Here is a 21,039-nt window from a genome sequence, read left to right as displayed (position 1 = left end):
TTATTCTACCTATGTTATTTTTGAATTGTCTGTCTCCCCTAGAACATAATTTCCACAAGAGAGCAGAGATTTTTGTCTGTTGTCTACTGATGTTTCAGTGGTGCCTCGAACAATAACTGGCAGAAAAAAGGTGCTCGACAAATGCTATTGAAAGAAGAAATGTGTCCCCTCTTGAGAATACTAAGCTACAAAATCTCTTCCCTGCAGACTAATATTTGCTTTGACTTATGATGCAGTCAGATGCTTTGTTTCAAGGGCTATCTTCTCTCTACATCATTTTGAAATTTACACACTAAGTCTGTATTTGGTTTTCAGCGCTTTTTCCAATTTTAATCATACACTGCTGTCCTTTTTCTGTTTTTCTAGATTAACCTCTTTTCTCCCACCAAATGACCACCATCTCGATTGTTTCAGTTCCAGTGACTAAAGGTAACATACGTTTGGCGGCATCCGTTTACAAATTAAAGGGAGCAAAATGCAGTACGCTTAAATGACAGCAAAATAGATGTCCATTTCTTCAAATATATTTGCTTGATTAGTCAGCTCTAAACGTACTGAAATGATATAAACAGTGAATATTGAAATGTTAGTATAAATAAGCATTGTTTATTGGCAGCAGCTATGGAAGTGTATGGAATAAATGTGGTTTGAATGCCTAAAAAGTGTTCCTTTAAATGGTTTCAATATGGCCTCCGCAACTCTTTCCCATTTAAATTACTTCACAGACCAATTCCCTAGATATGGTACAAAGTCAATTTCAGTACTTGTTAAATTATCACAAATTCTGAGGTAGAAGACAATGAACTAATGAAGTTAGATGCTATTTTGTGATCTTCATTCCTAGGTTTAATCAAAAGCAGTGCTTTACGTTTTTTACTTAAAACATTTGGCCAAAACGACAAGCAACATTTGATTGTGCTGCAGTACAGAGCTGCATTTTGAAATTATACCAACAAAACCCCCAAAATCTGTTTGAGGACAATTTTTTAAGTTTAGGGCCAAGTATATGCAGTTAACGTTCATAATTCCTTAGCACTCTGTATTCACAGCCAGCAAACTTTCAAGATATCTGGCTGATGAGAAAGCTGGCAGAGACCATATAGGATGAGACGTCAGTGCTATGAAGTGACGCTGGTGCGAATTTATTGCCACTGGTTTCAAGGATACTTGCCTCAAGAAGCTTATGCACTGAAATGACTCGATTTTTAGACACACCCACACAATTATTCGTAGTGCTCAAGGCTATGGCCTCGATGCCCTTGCATGGACACTCATGCATACCCGAGTTCACACTCACACGGGCAGTCATGCTCCCACATGTCCCATTAATTGACAAGAACACTGTTCAGTTGACTGATCGAGAGATATGCAGTCCAAAGGAACAGAATTTGAGACAGCCCAGGGTTTCCTCTTCTAGTAGGTTTAAAACATTTTTTTTTCCCCTCACTAACTTCCTTCCTGTTCTAACTGCCAGTACTCAGAAGTCAGAGTAAGAGACAGAGGCACCCCAGAGAGCTGTGAGCCACTGAATGTAAGTTGAAATACCTCGGATGTGGGAGGCTCTAGGTGGGCGCAGGGAAATGTGGTAAATCTCGCAACTAGGCTACGACCCTCTCCAGTTTATTTATTTATTTTTTTTAGAAGGGCAATTCCTCTTTAAAACAAACTTTATGATAAGAAAGTACTAAAGAGGCTGTTGGAACAGTTCTGCAGAGAATGGGGAAGTCAGAGCAGGGAATGTTAGCAATGACTCAGGGGAGAGAGCCCCGTGAGGGAGGGGAGGGTGTGCCCTGCAGCCCTGGGGATGAAATCCTGTGTGTCTGGGGAAAGGACTATGAGTGTAACTGCTGCGGAGTGCCCGGAGGGGTTTCCTACAAGGTAGGACTGGGCATCTAGCCGAGTTCAGAAGCACAAAGACTGTGGACACAAACTGGTGTGGAACATGCTGGTAGATGATGGGTTGCTGCTGGGGTGGAGATGTGTGGTTTCCTGTTTTTAAGTAGATTGAAAAAGACTGATTGCAAAGCAAAAAAGATAAAGACTCAAAGCTGTCAAACATTAAACTCGTTGCCACTAAAGAACTTTTCTGGGGATAGGAGGGAAACGCATAATGAAAGCCTCCCTCGGAGTACGGTGGGATTTAACAATCGAAGGGAAAGTATGGTAGAACATATTGTTATTTACTTATCAGTCATATGGAGACAGATTTCCACCATGAACAGAAACCGTTTATTAAATGCCTGCAGTCAGACGGGCGGAAAGATAGTGGGTATTGTTGCCAAAAAATAGCTCTTTACATCCAAGAGAACTGAAGGCAGACATGGAAGGCACCAAATAATTTATTAAGAGATAGGTACTGGGGCACCTGGATGCCTCAGTCAGTTAAGCGTCTGACTCTTGATTTGAGATCAGGTCATGATCTCACGGTTTGTGGGGTTGAGCCCCGTGTCAGGCTCCTGTCAGTGTGGAGCCTGCTTGGGATTCTCTCTCTTCTTCTCCCTCTCTCCCTCCCCCTCTCATGCATGTGTGCACATTCTCTCTCTCTCTCTCTCTTTCTCTCTCTCTCTCACTCTCCCTCTCTCCCTCTCTTTCTCTCGCTCTCAAAATAAATAAATAAACGTTAAAATATAGAGGTTCTACAAAAATCCAAATAGATCTGTTAGGATACCTGATCTGGGAAGCCACTAAATTTGGAGACCATTAGAAAGAAGTGTTTTAGGCATGACCTGAAATTCTTTCTTCCCTTTAGAGGACGCTCCAATCAGCATGTCTTATAGATCTTGTCTGTAATTAAACTCTAGACCTAGGGTAATTTATCCTGGGTCTGATAAATCCTGGGGAAGGCAGACTGCTTTCATAGAGAGGTCCCCTGGTCAACCCTTCACGTGGAGACCAAGAGCCACTGAAATCGAGGTGAGCGTGTTGGATCCTCACTGCAGGAATGATCAAGCAAGGGAAATCAAGAGGCCGGTGTTGGCCCTGGAGGTTCAGGCACAGGTAGACATCCTTGATCTTTGCCATTGCTTTGTTTTGTGAAGTGGACAAGAAAATATCCCTCCCAAATCCAAATACGACACAAGCATAGTAGTAAGATCATCTTGCTCTCTTGTAAGATGTGTAGAATTCTGAGAGAAGAATTCATTCTTCATGTATGCTACACAGTCCCAGCACTTGTGGAAGAGCTATGTCACAGATGTACAGAAGCTGACTGGAGTGTTCCAGGGACTGGAATTTCGTCCTTCCTTGTTTGGGAGAGCATGAATCTTTCCCTAGGGAAGTGTGCTGTGAGCAGCATCGAGGTTCTGTTTTCAGCAAAGTCACCCTGACAGAAAGATTGGCCTGGGAGCACAAAATGTTACAAACTGCAGCTAGCGGGGAGAGAAGCCCCAGGGAGGAAAACCTAAGCAGATAAGCAGATAGAGAAAGAACCAGCATCTGTCAAGTGCTTTCTTGGTAGAAACTCAACTCTGAATCCTGAGAGGACTCAGAGGAGACAGTAAGGCTCAGAACTGTTAAATTATTTGACTAAAGTCACATACTGGTGCGAAAAAAAAAAAAAAAAAGAACCAACAGCTACAATGCCTTAGAAGGACATTTTAGGAAATGTCTCATGGGAGAAATTGTTTTTAATCCCTTGTTTGTAGGTCAGTGTTATGTTGTCAGGGACCCTGGATGAAAGTCCATACTGGCATACCCGGAGATGGGTCTCATGTTGCTCCCGAAACTTCAATGTTTATCCCCTCAGCAAGCACTTACTGAGTCCCCTGTACTCTGGTCACCATAGCCAGAGCTGGTAAAACGTCAGTAAAGCTTTCTTAAAGGGCCTGATCTCGTCGGCACAAGGGATTATAGAGAGTGTCTTTACTTATTTTCATGCTTAATTTAAAACTTCTGTGACCGTATTGAGTTATGGCAGTGTAGTATTTTGCTTAATAACGGCTTAATGCAGTTTTTGTTGAGGATTACTTAAAATAAATATTTGCAGGGGCGCGTGGGTGGCTCAGTCGGTTGGGCGTCCGGCTTTGGCTCAGGTCATGATCTCGCAGTCCGTGGGTTCGAGCCCCGCGTCGGGCTCTGTGCTGACAGCTCGGAGCCTGGAGCCTGTTTCAGATTCTGTGTCTCCCTCTTTCTCTGACCCTCCCCTGTTCATGCTCTCTATCTCTCTGTCTCAAATAAATAAATGTTCAAATAAATGTTTGCAGAGGTGCCTGGGTGGCTCATTTGGTTAAGCGGCTTACTTCGGCTCAGGTCATGATCTCACAATTGATGAGTTCAAAACCCATGTCGGGCTCTCTGATTCAGCATAGAGCCCGCTTCAGATCCTCTGCCCCCGGCCTCTCTGCCCCTCCCCTGTGTGTGCACACTCTCTCTCCCTCTCTCTCCAAAATAAATAAGCCTTTAAAAATAATTTAAAAATAAAATAAATATCTGCAAAAATACTGAGCATAGTAACTTCACAGGGTAGACACCCAGAAAAGTTGAATGGGTCCACTGAGTCCTCTCTCCTTCCACGTATGAATCTGGGTTAGAAGGATGTATTGTGAATACACAGGGAAGAAATCATGTATTGGTTCTCCCACCAAGGAAAATGTTAAAGAATTCTGCATCTAGTAATATGTCCCCTCCTCTGGATTGATTTTAATGTTTACTGGCCCTAATAGGGACTCTCGGGCACTTAGTTGATTCCCCTCATCCAGCTTTGCTCTCTTGGATGCTCTTCATAGAGCGAAGATGGTAGAAAGCAGCCCTGAGGAGCCTGGGAAGCACCGATCCCGCCATGGTGCTATGGAATACTGAGAAACCACAGAGGACTCCAGAACCCAGACAGCTTGTGGTGTCCTGAGGCATGACCTTGGATTCCCCCAGATAAGCCAATCACCAGGCAGCCAGGAAAGCAGAGCCGAACCCTTGACCAGCTCTGACATGTGGACAGTCCTTCAGGGATGGCCCAACTCTCCAGAGCTGGGGAAAGTGGGACGTGTCCTGGTCAGCAGGGAAGGGACAGGACACGGTGACAGGGAATGCTCATACTCACATAGGTACTTCTCTGATGGAAGTCCCCCCACTTCTGGTACTTCCCTCTCTCATCCCCACCACTTCTATCTAATAATATGCATGGCCTGCGCGTCTAGATACGTGAGTGATCTGGCAACTTCAGAACAGAAGTTAAATCTCCACAGTGTTTTGCTCCACAGCCAAAGGAAGTTTTCTCTATTGGCCGCCCCTGTGTCTTTTATCAGTTCTCATCATTCACAGAGTGAACTCTGGCTTCAATTATGAAAGGGAGCAATAAATAGAATCTAAAATTAAATTGCCCATGAGGAAGCTTTTTTAAAGAAATAGAATAGTGACAGTCCCATTTTCAGGTTGATCCAGTTAATAAACAATCCTTGCGATTCCCAGAACTTCTTGTCTCTTCCGTACACCTCAAAGAAACAAAATCTATTTTTAAGAAGGAAGGAGTGGACGTTGTCAACACCGCAGATCCAAGGGAAAGCACTTGGTGCCTAGGCAGTCAGTGACCTCACTTTGCTGAAAGTGTTCAGCAAAACAGATGGCACCGCTGGGAAGGGAGCAAAGGATGAGCATGGGTCCTTTATTCAGCATCTACCATTGGCCAGGACAGCCGGGAACTTTTCATGTCTTTGTTCCAATTCTTCAACCCCATAAAGAAAGATTATTACTCCCACACTACTAGTGGAAAATCTTGGGCTCAGCTAGGTTGATAATTTACTTGTGTCATGCAATAATTCAGTGCAGACCCACATTTTGTTTTTATTTTACTTTTTTAATGTTTATTTATGTTTGAGAAAAAGAAAGAGAGAGAGAGAGAGAGAGAGAACACAAGTGGGGGCAGGGAGATACAGAATCTTAAGCTGGCTCCAGGCTCTGAGCTGTCAGCACAGAGCCCAATGCAGGGCTCAAACTCACGGACCATGAGATCCATGACCTGAGCCAAATTTGGATGCTCAATCCATTGAGCCACCCAGGTGTCCCGCAGAACCGCGTTTTCAATCTCCGACCCATCAGACTCAAAGTCCGTATTCTAGTAGGCACTGAAGATCACCTTTCTTTGACATAACAAGGTGATTTGTTTTATCTAAAGTCGAGTTTCACCTTTTCTGGCCCTCAGCTTATTTAGAACTGCATTAGTGAACCAGACAAGGGTGCTCTATCCCGAGGTGGGTGCAAATTCTTAAGGGTATTTCACTTGCGAGGTCTTGGAAATTTCACTCAATTTGCAAGCAAAACCACCAGTTTGGTGTTATGGCATTCTTGCACCATGAGGAAGCATCCTGATTTAATGTGGCATTTTAATTGAGCCTGAGAGGATTAAGTTCCTAACTCAGCACACCCTTCGTGTTTACACTGCTTTGCTGAGTAGCAAACACAAGGGTGTGAGGGTTTCACTGTGAAAATTCATCTGTGGAAGCATCAGTGAAACAGAAGATAAAGATAATGAGTAGTAAGCACACACACACAAAACCAGTATGTGCTTCAGGTCCTGACGGAGCCCACGCTAACCTCATTAAACATGTAATTGTTCATTGTCCATTCCACTTTTACTGTTTAAAAAAGCCAAAGTCAAAACAACATACAAACAGCAACAACGACAAAAAAAAAAAAAAAAAAAACCCAGCTCTGCTCTTTGTGGAACAGTGGGTGAGCTGCAGAGGAAGGTGAGAAAAGACCAGCCAGAATGTTCTACACAGATGGACTGGGTTCTCCCCTACCCCACCTCCACTTCCTCTTTTCTCGTTTCAGAGGCTTCCGTAAATTAAGGAGCATTCGAGCATTCATTGTATTAGGAAGAGGTTTCAGAGACCCTTCCAATGCAATGATTTCATTCTGCAGAGGACAAAATCCAGAGCACAGGGAGGTTCCGTGACCTGTGCCAGGTGACTTGGGCAGAGTTGCATGAAAACCCTCTTTATATGACACTTCCCTGCCTTGCTAAAGCCTGCAGAGTTTTGCAGAGAAGCATTTACCGCAGCCTGGGCACCCTCAAGATAGATTCCCAAGAAGACTAATGGGTTCTATAATTTTATCTTTACTTCTTAATAAAGACGGCTGAAGCAACAGATCGTTGCTCCTGGAAGCCAGACAACCTGGGCTCAGATATAATTCTGCCCCTTACACAGCATGTCATCTTGGGCAAGTTACTTACCTGAGCTTTAGTTTCCTGAAGAGAATGATAATACCTGTCCTCAAGGCTGTCATGAGGATGATGAGATAATCCTCAGGAAAGCATTTAGCATTATGTAAGTTAACTATTATAATTATTACCATCAATAAGAGAACCGGTTTTTCTTTTTTTTTTTTTTAATGTTTATTTATCTATCTTTGAGAGCGCAAGTGAGGGAGGAGCAGAGAGAGAGGGAGACACAGAATCCGAAAGCAGGCTCCAGGCTCGGAGCTGGCAGCACAGAGCCCAATGAGGGGCTTGAACCCACAAACCATGAGATCATGGCCTAAGCCGACTAACTGAGCCACCCAGGCACCCCGAAAATCGGTTGTTCTTTAGATGATACTTGAAGATAGTCTATAGAATTTCCACGACATGCCTATTCTCACTTTAGCAAGCACCCATAAAATGGGGGGATAGAAAGAGAAAACGGATATCTGTGGTTAAATATATGCACACGTATAATTTGGGAAATCATCATCAAACTATATAAGCTATTGTGGCTGAGGCTTTGGCAGAATCTGAAGTTCTGCAGAGATGAACTGTGAAATGAAAAATGCAGTTCCTTTTGGGAATTCATGCAAATCTGAAATAGTAAAACAGAGATAGATAAGTCTCTTGGGTACACAAGTGAAATAAGGTAACTGAATGACTGTGGCTTAGTGGGCACATGACTGCAGGGCAGGAGAAATCTACAGATGGAGACCTTAGGAAAGATACACTTAGAGGTTGTGTGCTCCAGCCCCCCAAACCCCAAGATAAGGAGAGTAAGATCCGCAGTATTTGAAACATCTTCTTAGGGTGTTACAGCTGATCAGTAGCCAAGCCAGAACCAAAATCCACACATGATTAAGTCCTAGTTCAAAGCAGAGATAATTATCCAAAATCAAGTATATTGAACAGAACTCTTCCCCTGAAGAGCTGTGCCCTTTGCACTTTTGCTCCTCTGCCAGGCTTTGTGTCATTACCTCAGATATAGACATTACCTGGTATCTCCTTCTGCTTCTACATAAGCCAACATTTGGGGTTTGATACACATGATTCTCAGCTGAAAGCTAGGTGGGGTCAGTGACCCAGCCAGGCAAGCTTCCATTGTAACACTCAACTCTCTGCCTCATGTTTCCAAGAAGTCACAGTGTCAAGGTCATGTTTCTAATCCTGGACTCCAGTAAAGCCTAGGAGCCTCTGGATTGCAAGCACAATCTCATAGGTGTATTCCTTTTTTCTAAGTTGTGACTTTCACCAGATTTGTCAAGAGACCTACAGTTTCTGAAAAGATGAACCAACCAAACCACTGTGGCTGTCCATCCCCCAGCCCTCTCTCCACTTTGGAGAGTAACTTAAACACCAGTATGAGTGTGCTAAAGCACTGTGTCTTATAAATAGTAGGTGCTCACCAAACATTATGCTTTAAAGAAGTTTCCTTGAGAATTGTTTTTCCAGTTCTTTATTTCTTGTATTATTATGTTTTCATCTTTTTCTACTCAGCTTTCCAGACTGAACTGGTTTGGGACCATCTAGCTTCATATCTCCTTTTTATATGCTATGTGATTAAACCAAATTATTTTGGGGCGCCTGGGTGGCTCAGTCGGTTGAGCGTCCAACTTCGGCTCAGGTCATGATCTCACAGTTCGTGGGTTCGAGCCCTGCATCAGGTTCTGTGCTGACAGCTCAGAGCCTGGAGCCTGCTTCGGATTCTGTGTCTCTCTCTCTGCCTATCCCCTGCTCACACTCTGTCAATCTCTCTCTCAACAAATAAATAAACATTAAAAAACAAACAAACAAATTATTTTGATGTGGTCCTGAATTTTCTCCTCTTTACTACAGCAATTTTATACAGTAACCTCATACTATCCTCTGCTCTTACATGTCTTTTTTTTTTTTAATGTTTATTTATTTTTGAGACAGAGAGAGACAGAGCATGAACGGGGGAGGGGCAGAGAGAGAGGGAGACACAGAATCGGAAGCAGGCTCCCGGCTCTGAGCCATCAGCCCAGAGCCCGACGTGGGGCTCGAACTCACGGACCGCGAGATCGTGACCTGAGCTGAAGTCGGACGCCCAACCGACTGAGCCGCCCAGGCGCCCCCTCTTACATGTCTTTTAAACAAATTTGTTTCATTTTTGTGAAGCAATTATTGTATACCTGTTTGCAATGAACCAAGCAAATTTAGACTTGACGTAAGTCTCAGATTTACTAGTAAGAATATCAAGATCTAGATGACAGATAAATTGACTTGCCAATGATCACACAGAGGTTGTCAAACCCTGTCTGAGATCAGGTCTTTGTCTTTGTCTCTCCCTTCTTCTTCTCTCTCTCTCTCTCCCTCTCTTTCTCCTTTCAAAATTGAGATTTCAGCCTGCAAAATAATAATTCCCTGCAGGTTATGGAAATTACCTTGGGCTAGTTAGTGGGTACGTGTGATATCTTTTGATGGTCAGACTTCAAGCAGATGATTTGTTAGAGCCAAGCGATATATTCCAGAAAGGCCTTTTGAAGAGGGCCAAGATGTCCTCATCTATAGATAGGCTTCCTGATGACCTGTCCACAGGTTTGTTATGTGACTTGCATTCTGGGTATCTAGTCAGGCTCCTGGGTGTCACCAGAGGAGAGCCTGTCTTTTCTGATTAGTCTTATCTGGTTTGCTCTTCATCTCACTGCTTCATGATTGTCCTCAAACTACCTACAATCTACAATCTCCTCCCACTGTGCCCTTCATTATTTTTCTAACCCGTTCATTCAGTTTCCCTGAGTGTTGTTTGGAATATGAGTTGAGCTGGTCATGATGTTTTTTGTGCTGTGAGAGGCTCAGCTTTGAGTGGTGCTGAATCTTGGGCTGAAGCAAGAGTTGCCATAGGAACAAGCCTGCCTGTTTCCTTCCTGCACAGGAAGTGGACCTGGGCATTGCAATGCTGTTTGCAGACTTGATCAAGCGCATGGTGTTTGGCTTGTTATTTTGCTAGCAGAGGATCGATGAGCCAAGAGATAGTGTTTCTTTCTCTTCTCTTTCTTTTCCTTCCTTTTCTCTTAAAATTGTTTTTGTTTGGCTTCACTTCCCAATTATTTTCCTTTCTGATGCCAATGATGGAGACATCGAAACTCAAAACCATAACTGGTTTTGGCCAGAGATAGCTTCATCCCCTGGGGGACTTTATAGAGGTTTGCAAAGTCATTTAAGATGAGATATGCTAGATATTGTCTCACAGTTGTGCCACTCAGGAACAATGTAGCCTTTAACATGGCAGGGAAGAGACATACTCTTGGGGGAGGACTGAAGGAAATCAGGAAATTATCTCCTTGCCCAAATACCTCCTGTGTTTCCCCCAAGTAGCTCCATTGCTGCCAGCCATGGGCCTGAAATTCTTCCAGCACAGACTTCTTCCTCTTTATTAGGACACTGCAGTTCCAGCTATAGGAATTTGAGCATTTCTCTTAACCTCTGACTTTCCATTTTTTCAATGATTCGATGAGGGTTGGAATATATCACCTCTAAGTTTCCTTTCTGCTCTGAAAATCTCTGACTACACATGCCCTAAAATGGGTAATTTTTAAAAAATCTATTATTCAGTCACTAACAATTAAGTGTGAATAATTTAATTTTTTTTTTTTTCAACATTTATTTATTTTTGGGACAGAGAGAGACAGAGCACGAACGGGGGAGGGGCAGAGAGAGGGAGACACAGAATCGGAAACAGGCTCCAGGCTCTGAGCCATCAGCCCAGAGCCTGACGCGGGGCTCGAACTCACGGACCGCGAGATCGTGACCTGGCTGAAGTCGGACGCTTAACCGACTGTGCCACCCAGGCGCCCCAAGTGTGAATAATTTAATTAGAATCATGCCTCAGGGCACCTGGGTGCCTCAGTCATTTGGGCATTTGACTCTTAATTTTGGCTCAGGTCATGATCTCATGGTTCCGCGAGTTTGACCCAATCTGCACTGGTGGTGCAGAGACTGCTTGGGATTCTCTCTCTCCTCTCTCTCTGCCTCTCTCTCTCTCTCTTTCTCAAAATAAATAAATCAATTAAAAAAAAAGAATCTCCCCTCACTATTTTAATACACAGCAAGTAACGGTAGATTATAATGTGATAGTGGAAGAAGACAGACTCCAGAGTATGCCCAGATGAGGCCTTAGGGCATAAAGTCACTAGAAATCTGGGTAGGGGAGGTACTAAAAGGGAAGGGGATCCAGAAAGGGGAGATCAGTGGAAGGTAAAAGTAAAGACATACTAATCCTTACCATTTCGTCTGGAGGAATTTAATTTTGTTATCTTATGTCATTTCAAAAGAACAGAAGATCTTTAGCTATAGAACCAAACAAATCAAACAATGGATGTTTATAAAATGCCTCCACTATTCAATTATTATGGGAGATTCAAGAGAAACACAGAACCTGGTACCTGCCCTCAAGGAGTGTTGGATGGGAACCATTCCTACACCTCAGGCAGGTATCATAGGGGTCTACAACGTTGCATGACTTACCTTTGAAGTATTGCAGGAGTTCAGGGAAAGATTCAATTAATGGGAAGATGCCAACTCTTTCTTTGGCTCCCTGTGTTTTGAAACCATCATAACCGAGACTGTACAATGTTAAGAGCCTTGACACTGGAGGGGTGGTGGCTGGATTTAGAGAACTGTGGTTATTTCTATAATTATTTGAACTGGGGCTCTCTGCTCATTATTTGGGGCTGCCTGTGTTATGTTGCTTCGCTTACATATTACTCACAAATGAGCTATTTCTTTCTTGTCTGTTTTATTCGGTGAACAGGAGACATTTGTCACAGTGCAGAAAAATTCAGGAAGATCCGAGAAAAGACCAAATGCACTATATTCTCATTGCATAAAAATATGAGATTAAATTAGGAAAAAGTATCCTGGAAAATCCCTGACAATGACAAAAGTCCATTAGGGCAAGGATGGTGTTACCAGTAGCCCCACAAACATTTTCCATATCTGTGGACTTTTGGCTAATGGACTATCATCCTCTCTGTCTCTAAAATAGATCGAAATGACTGAAAAGGACCCAGAAGCACACCTGGAGGAAGATGTTGATGAGCTGGACAGCAAGCTCAATTACAAGCCTCCACCTCAGAAGTCACTGAAAGAGCTCCAGGAGATGGACAAGGATGATGAAAGCCTAATCAAGTACAAGAAAACACTCCTGGGGGATGGCCCTGTGGTGGCAGGTGTGTGTGTACAGGGGGGTGGGGGAAGGTGGGAGGGCCCCAATCAGGCATACATTTTGGCAACACAGAAGCAGGTGCAAAAGAAAGAATGCCAAGTGTTTCCAGGGCTCAGTGAGTGAGGCACGATCTATATATGCTGCATAAAATGACAACTGCAGGATTAAGTCCTTTTTGGAGATAAAGTGCAAGTTGGCATTGAAATAGGCAAAAATTACACATAAGGGAGATTTAGAAAGAACTTCAGACTACCACTCATATGGCATTCTCTCCATTCTCTCACATTTTCTTTCCTTCTTCTCTTTCTCTTCCTTACTCCTTACTTAACCGTTCCTCTCTTCCACATACACAACAGCAGAATTGGATATAGATGGGCACTGCCCATCTAGCAGAGGAACTTACCCACAGCCACTCAGGAAATGTTTGCTGTTGATAACTAAGAAGGGCTTCCAAAAGCTTGACACAGAAATAGTCCTGCTCGAGTTTCTGAGGCCATTAAGGCCAACATAGTGAACTTGCCGCTTTCATCTGTATATTCGCTCCACATTAGAGATATCACTTTTTATATTCCTTCTCTCCTACTTGAAATGTACACACACTGTACCCGCATGTTCTCTTCCCTAAAATTACATTCTTTTCTGAATCCTGCAGACCCAACAGCCCCCAATGTCAAGGTCACCCGGCTTAGCCTGGTTTGTGACAGTGCCCCAGGACCAATCACCATGGACCTCACTGGTAAGTGGACACATCTGTTCTGTTCAAAGGCGTCTAGTAATATCGCAGGGAAAACTTAGTCTCCGCCCCCTCTCCCAGCAAAAGGAAATGCCGGCAAGGTGAATGCCAGACACATGTATGCTGGCATCGGTTCCCAAATCATTGCTCTCAGAGTGCAGTATTTACCATGCTTAATGAAAAGCTCAATCTCTGTCTCTAATTAATTGGAGGGAGTGCAGTCATAAGCATTGGATGTATTTACTTGTATCATAATTACTTCAGAATTTTATCTCTACACAGTACCAGGGGAATTACTATCCATATAAAGCGACTGATGATGGAAATATTAAGAAGCAAGCTGTATGCTTCTGAAATGTAATATTTATACATTCTAAACATCAGAGAAAATATTCATCTTACATCACCTAGAGATCTTACTTGAAGGCAAGAAGCAATCTAAAATCTTTTATTAATTTTTAAAAAAAATTTAATGTTTATTTTTGAGAGAGAGAGACAGACAGAGCAAAAGCAGGAGATGGGCATACAGAGAGAGAGGGAGACACAGAACCCAAAGCAGGGTCCAGGCTCTGAACTGCCAACACAGAGCCTGATGCAGGGCTCAAACCCACAAATCACGAGATCATGACTTGAGCTGAAGTCAGACGCTTACCCAACTGAGCCACCCAGGCACCCCTAAAATCTTTTAAATAGTGCTGGAAATTCTACTGTTAAGTACATACTATTTTAGCCTAAAGCTCTGATTCTTGTATAAGCAACTTCCCCCACTAAAGATGTACCAATTAAGATGTTATTTCTTTTCCCCTTATTGTGACAAGGGTCAAATCCTTTCCTGGAACTTAAATCTTGAGGAGATAAAGACAGGCTGAGAAGTCAGGTATTATGGGTGACGTGTGCATCCCAGGGTAGAGAGGGAAGAGCCAGGAGGTTGAGGGTGTCCAAGGTAGATTTTCAGCAAAAAATAAAATTACCAGATTCAAAAGGTGGACTCATGAGACAGAGCAAAGCATGACTCTAGAACAGTAGGCTCAGCGGCCAGGTGGCTCCCTTCTCACAGGACACATCCACTCTTTGCCTTATATGGGCTTGTCTGAGGGAGGAAATCAGAGGCTGAGAAGACACACTTCCCCTTCAACTGAAATCATTACAGCAGACACAAGTGCAGCTACCCCCACATTCTAGCATCTCTCTAGGAGAATCTCTCTCTCTCTTTCTTTCTCACCAGGACTCAGGCCTCTTCCTGTGTGAAATTGGGTAATGTTACCAGGTGCAACTGTCAATTTGTTAGATGGGGTCTGAATTAGCTCTGAGGAAATCTAAGGGCCTGATGGTATTGCAGGGAAAACTCAGTTTCTTTCACTTTCCTAGCACTGGGATGTCTTAAGTTTGGTTTTCTGTCACAAAAAGGCTATTGAGGTGAATCCCAGTATAAACACACACACACACACACACACACACACACACACACACACACATATAATACCCATAATATACAGTATATATAGAAAACAGTGTGTGTATGTATATATGTGTACATATGTACAATATACATTATATATATATATAGCATATATACAAAACTGTGTGTGTATATGTATATACTATATAAATGCACACACACACACACACACACATATATATACTATTTGCTATATATATATGGTATATATACTATGTAGTATTGTAGTATATATACTACATGGTGTGAAGCACACGCACAGAGCTATGCAAAACAGCAAAACACACACACACTTACCCCTGAAGGTCAGATGACACAGGATCACATTGGGAGAAGAACAGAGAGTGATTACCTCCATACCTAAAGTACAGGAATTAGAGTCAGATCCTGGTTTTATGGGTCCTGAAGCTTTTATTACTTAAGGGACTCTCCTTAAGGAAAATAATATGAAATTACAAATGCAAAAGCAAAATTAAGTACAAAGTGAATATATATCTAGAATGATAAAAGGGAAACCAAGAGAAGTAAATTTTTTTAAAGCGAGAAAATGCCATAAACATCACCAAATCTACAAAAACAATTAGGTGGTACTACCATATAATATATTTCTTATATTTATTTGAAAGGTAAGGGCATATTCTTTAATCATCTTTTTGTTTGGCCACATATGTGATATCATTTTCAATAGAGAAAATAGCAAGATCATTCAGATGTTCCTCTAGGATCAACTTGTTTTTATTATTGACAATTAGAAAAGACATTGTCAGGGGCGCCTGGGTGGCTCAGTCGGTTAAGCGTCCGACTTCAGCTCAGGTCATGATCTCAGTTTGTGGGTTTGAGCCCTGCATCATGCTTTGTGCTGGCAGCTCGGAGCCTGGAGCCTGCTTCAGATTCTGGATCTCCCTCTCTCTCTCTCTGCCCCTCCCCCACTAATACTTTCTCTTTCTCTCTCTCTCTCTCTCTCTCAAAAATAAATAAACATTAAAAAAGAAAAAGAAAAGACATCGTCACACACAACTCACTGCTGTTAATACCTTATACATTTTAGGGTTGTCATCAAACTTGGGGAAAAGTACTATCACATTTCTTCCATATCTAGCTATAAGATTTCAGCTTTTCAAGTGTGTGTGTTTGTGTGTGTGTGTGTGTGTGTGTAGCAACTAGTCTCAAATATTCTTTGAATTGAGGGCCATGAGGATTGTGTTGCTCTGATGACCCCAGCAAACAGCTCCGGAGTTTAAATCATTCATCTTCTTGTGTTTCTCCTTCTGAGGAGAATAATCTCTTTCTAAATCTACTTCTACAGGGGATCTTGAAGCTCTCAAAAAAGAAACTTTTGTGCTAAAGGAAGGTGTTGAATACAGAGTCAAAATTAACTTCAAAGTGAGTATCTTTCCCTGAATGTTTTTATAAAGCTTAAATTCTTCCTATAATCAGAGAAGGAAAAAACCCAAATGTCTTGCATTAACATGCTGTCACAGTTTTTGTGTTTCCTTCCCCCTGACCTCCCCTCTCTAGACTGTCCTCTCCCCAACTCTGAGCTCTACCTGCTGAGGCCCACCCTTGCTTCATGCCTTTTCCCAACCAGTGCCCTCGCCTTGAACTCTCCATTGATAACCAACAGGACTGTTCTGTGAACTCCCAACGCTCCCGTCCATGAAGCACACCCTATTTTGTATTGTACCATTTGTGGCATTTCTTCCCTGTACAGCCCAAGTGCCCTGAGAAAGGGAAAGATTATTTATCTCTTGTTTCCAATATCTTACCCGAAACTTTGTGAATGATATTTAGTGAATACTTATTGAGAAATCGATAAATGAACGAATCAATTATTAGTAAACAATGGAACAGATGGAGCCACAGTTCTAATTGCTCAATGGTTGTATAAATCCAGGAGTATGGACCTTGGAAAATAACTGGAAACTACAATTATAGTTGTGGAGCAAGCAGACAGGTAACAGCAAAAACTGAACAGGAATTGACATATAAAGAATGAATGCATACCCCATTGAACAGCCAAAAGCAAGAAGAAAAATAATCTTGACTGAAAACAAATAAGTCAGAGATGTACTGTTTGCTCTCAATTGCTTATATTTGCCTTGGTTGCCCTTCTCAGCCATATCCTTCAGGGACCTTTAGGGCCACCAAGGAAGACCCCATCTGCCCTCTGTGTTTGCACACTGGGCTCTTCTTTCCCCTCAGTGCAGGGTTGATTCAGGGTCTGTGGACAATCACTCTGTACCACGTATAATTATGCCTCAAAATAATTTCATTCTGAAAATACTTGTTGATGCCTACTCTACAATATGCACTGAGCCATGGTTCACTTGCTTGTTTCGTGTAGTATTATTCATTATCAAAGCACCCGAGAGTTTGGTATTGTATCTAAATATGCCTAGAATTATATCTAAGGCATTGCATCCGAATATGCTTAGAAGGGGTTACACATCGGTTGAATTTTTAATCATTAAGGCTATTGCCTTAATTTGTCAGTTTAGTAAGCCCATTTGTACCAAATGAAGGAGGTAAGGTAAATTTTGATGGGAGTAAGATGAGAAGGAAAGGTCTGGAACATAGGCCTCTGCTGTGGTGGGAAAGCCGAAGAGGATGCAGTGGTCGGGGTTACACATTAGGGTGATGCAGAAGGAGGGCACAGAAAGGAGTTTTCAGGTCCCACCCGCTTCAGATAGTTAGCATTGTCTCAAGCAAGAGAAAACCATTCTCTGTGTGCAACCCACACCATGTTAACCAACCTGTGGCCTGTCCCAGCGTGGGGCTCCAGGTAGAAGAAATAACAGGTCAAAACTGGAAATAATTGAGAAGCGTTTTAAGTCTTTACTGACATCTGCTGAAAAGTATCCAAGAAAGTTTGCATTTATAACACCAGCAACACATTCCAAAAGTCCTCTTGCATTATCTGTCTTTCAATGGTGTTCAGTGTTCTTCTCTTTCTTCCCCCCAAAACCTGGCCTGGGGGGGCATGGTTCTTCTAGTTTCTCCCCCTTTTCCTTCTGTTCCCAAGGACATGTAGTATCTCTGACTTTCACAGTCCTCTGGTCACCAAGGCTTCTTCCTCTGGGAGTGGAGAGGAACAATGGGAAGGCGTGCAGACAGAGGAAGAGAGTTCTATGAATATTCGTACTTCTCTATTACCCATCTCAAACATATTTATATTAAATGAACCCTCTATGGAGCAGTAGAAAAACAGGAGGCTCCGTTTTGAAGTCCTTATGGTGAGTAGCAATCACCAGTCCTGTTTTTCAGTCTTTTTACCACCAGACCACATCTCCTACAAAGACCAAAGGACTAGCGTAGAGACTTTTAGAAAAATGCATTCACTTTTTTCTATTTGTATGAGCCACATCTGGCAGAGTGATCAGAAAGTTAGGGCATCACTTTGTCACAATTTCTTCCATGGAATTGTTTTCATTCTGTATGCTTTTGATAGATTTGTATGACAGATTTTACTGAGTGACCATCTAAAACAAGCTAGGGTTCATGGCTGAGCTACCTCATTGCCAATAAAACAAAACATAGCACTGATAAATTGGTTTAATTATTCTGTCCAAAACAGGAAGGCAGCCATAATTACTGTTGGGAGAAATTATTTGAAGATGCTTTCATTCTTCATCTTGGTGAACAATTAACCAAGCCCTCCAGCTAATGACGCAATGTCCACTTTATTTGTTTGTATGAACATGAGCACAGTATAAAATTAATGGGCAATGCAGTTCAGGCCTAGGCAAAATGAATCATGGAAAAACAAAGTGCTTGGGCTATATATATTTTCATCCTACTTTAGTGAACTTTCTCTGAAAGGCTTGGGAAAGTGGTGACATCTCAGACAACATGTGAAAATAACAGACATCCAAAATGCTTGCCAAACACGAGTGGATTTCACCCATTATTTATCAGTTTAGTAAGCCTATGTTTCCATGAGGCCCATCTCCCCATCTTTAGACTCCAGTCTCAGTGACATTACAGGCACAACCATCTTTTAAATCTGATTTTCCATTACGGCTTTTCTCCTTGTTGTTTGTTTTTCATGCTAGATAGATCATTTCTGAGGTTAGGGTTTTCAGGTATTCACATAATATTTTCCATTGGTACCTTTGTAGCCTTTCCTAAGACAAGGACAGTCTTCTGGCCAGTAGTATCAGGGAGGGGAAGCTCAAGACTGTTCTTAGGACTTTTGGAGGAAGGATAAATGTAATGAAGAACACTGAGACAATGTTTTAATTAAGCAGCCCCCTCCCCCAAACCAAACAGCACAGTATTCCATGATTAGAACCAGATTGGCAACGTTCAGTCTTGTGATCTCTCCAATCTCTGCCTCACCATCACATGAAATGATACTAGTAACACTTATTCTGAATTAAATCTCAATCTTCTTCCGTCCTCAGAGAAGACTGCTAGGTAGGATAAGCATGAAAGATGAGGGAAAATGAAAGACCTATTTTAATCTGAATTGCTTGGATCCTTCCCACCTACAGGTGAACAGAGATATTGTGTCAGGCCTGAAATATGTTCAGCATACCTACCGGACTGGGGTGAAAGGTAAGGGACCCACACTTTACATTGTCCCAAACTCTGCTCCCCACTGATACTTAATCTTCTGCTTATTAACAATTTTAATCATAGGCTCATGTAAGAATCTGATTAAAAGCGGGGCGCCTGGGTGGCGCAGTCGGTTAAGCGTCCTACTTCAGCCAGGTCACGATCTCACAGTCCGTGAGTTCGAGCCCCGCATCGGGCTCTGGGCTGATGGCTCAGAGCCTGGAGCCTGTTTCCGATTCTGTGTCTCCCTCTCGCTCTGCCCCTCCCCCGTTCATGCTCTGTCTCTCTCTGTCTCAAAAATAAATAAACGTTAAAAAAAAATTTTAAAAATTTAAAAAAAGAATCTGATTAAAAGCTATGGGCGCTCCCCCTAGGAAAAAGCACATATGTACCTCTGACCTCGACACCAATGGTAAGGCCTACATCCAGAGATTCAGTTTAGACTGGGTCCACCACTAACCTTCAGCATTCAGTTTCTGGAATTTAAACTTATTATTCATAAAGGGGAAGAGTAACCAAGATAAGTTTGAATAAAGATGGAGTATATTAAAATACTCTTAAAAAAAAAAAAAGTTCACAGGTATACATGTGTCAGAGAAATCCAAGACCAGAAGAAGTTCATTGCATATAGGAAGAAACAGAGGCCCAGAAATGTTATGTGACTTAAATAGTTGCAGAGCTAAGATCAGAACTCAGGTTTCCGTTAATGTGGAGTTTTTTTTATGGTATAATCTGCTACATCTACCATAAAAGAGTCTTGATCCCCATAGCTTTAAGGCACAGATTTCCCAACTCTCTTGATAGTATCAGCTGTGATGCTTTTTAAAACACTGATTCTTGGGACCACCCATGGAAGATTACTTGTCCATAGTATCTAAGAGTGGGTCAAAGAAAACTGTATTATTAAAAGGTACTCCGATAAAAAAAAATATTTTAAAGAAAATAAAAAGGTGCCCCATGTAAATCTGACATTTTGCCAGTATTGGAAACTGTGGCTCTTGGCGTTGATCACTGTGAGCTGTGCTCCGAAATTTCCAGTTTGCTGTGTTTGTTTTCTCTTTCAGACTCTTACCCTAATGAACTTTCCTTTCTTCCTAGTGGATAAAGCGACATTTATGGTTGGCAGCTACGGGCCTCGGCCAGAGGAGTATGAGTTCCTGACTCCGATTGAGGAGGCTCCCAAGGGTATGCTGGCCCGAGGCACTTACCACAACAAGTCCTTCTTCACCGACGATGACAAGCATGACCACCTTACCTGGGAGTGGAACCTGTCTATCAAGAAGGAATGGACAGAATGAGTGCATCTGCCCTTCCTTTTCCCCTCCTTACCACTCAGAAGTACCCTTTCTGTCATATTCATCACCCTGTCCCTCCTCCCTGTTCAGAGCTAGGTCCTTTCCCCAATACTCCCCACATTCTGTTATCAATGCTTCTTGTCCCGCAATGTCTCTCAAAGTGGTCCCTAGCACAAGATGCTTAACACCCAGACTTTAATCCTGCCCATTCCTTCCAATCCTCATCATGGCCAGATCTTCAAAATTCTTCATTTCAATACATGGTCATTTAGTATTTCCTTCTATTTTTCCCATGTGAGCAACTAGAGGCCAAGAAATAGGCAAACTATCACTAACAGTCCTTTGCCTTGGGTTCCAGTAGCTCATTCCCATCCCTGCATTCTTCTGTGGTTGCTGCTGGCTCAGTGAAGGTCCCTAATCACGTTGCCTATCAGTTGGGGTTCTTCTTTTATGGGAGACACTGTAAACAACACAAGAGAATAAATAAAACAGTTGTATGATCTGACTGAGACCCTCATTTCCCTGCCTTCTTTCTTTGAACAAATATGATAACTACATTGTTTACATTTGTGAGTGTCCTCAGAGCATATGTGTGGACTGGACACAGTAGAGACGGTATTTGCATCACTA

General features: G+C 42.4%; 1 protein-coding gene across 1 annotated transcript; it reads left to right on the top strand.

Moving 5' to 3' along the window:
* The first annotated feature begins 1,388 nt into the window (after positions 1-1,388).
* ARHGDIB (Rho GDP dissociation inhibitor beta) lies at positions 1,389-20,914 on the top strand. The gene is made up of 6 exons (XM_047865132.1): positions 1,389-1,531; positions 12,186-12,369; positions 13,018-13,101; positions 15,864-15,940; positions 19,051-19,114; positions 20,213-20,914. Exons 2-6 carry the CDS (start codon positions 12,192-12,194, stop codon positions 20,410-20,412), a joined length of 603 nt encoding a protein of 200 aa, XP_047721088.1. The 5' UTR covers positions 1,389-1,531; positions 12,186-12,191; the 3' UTR covers positions 20,413-20,914.
* Positions 20,915-21,039: the final 125 nt, after the last annotated feature.

Source organism: Prionailurus viverrinus, chromosome B4 (genome assembly GCF_022837055.1).
Source record: "Prionailurus viverrinus isolate Anna chromosome B4, UM_Priviv_1.0, whole genome shotgun sequence".
Lineage (NCBI taxonomy): Eukaryota > Metazoa > Chordata > Mammalia > Carnivora > Felidae > Prionailurus > Prionailurus viverrinus.
Note: the sequence above shows the minus strand (reverse complement) of the source record. Positions and strands in the feature narration are given on the sequence as shown.

What these genes read in the sequence shown, in the direction of transcription:
- ARHGDIB (XM_047865132.1), top strand. Translation starts at nt 12,192, where the DNA reads ATGACTGAAAAGGACCCAGAAGCACACCTGGAGGAAGATGTTGATGAG. An exon ending in GGATGGCCCTGTGGTGGCAG is followed by an intron (nt 12,370 to 13,017) that starts GTGTGTGTGTAC and finishes TGAATCCTGCAG; the next exon opens with ACCCAACAGCCCCCAATGTC. An exon ending in GAGTCAAAATTAACTTCAAA is followed by an intron (nt 15,941 to 19,050) that starts GTGAGTATCTTT and finishes TCCCACCTACAG; the next exon opens with GTGAACAGAGATATTGTGTC.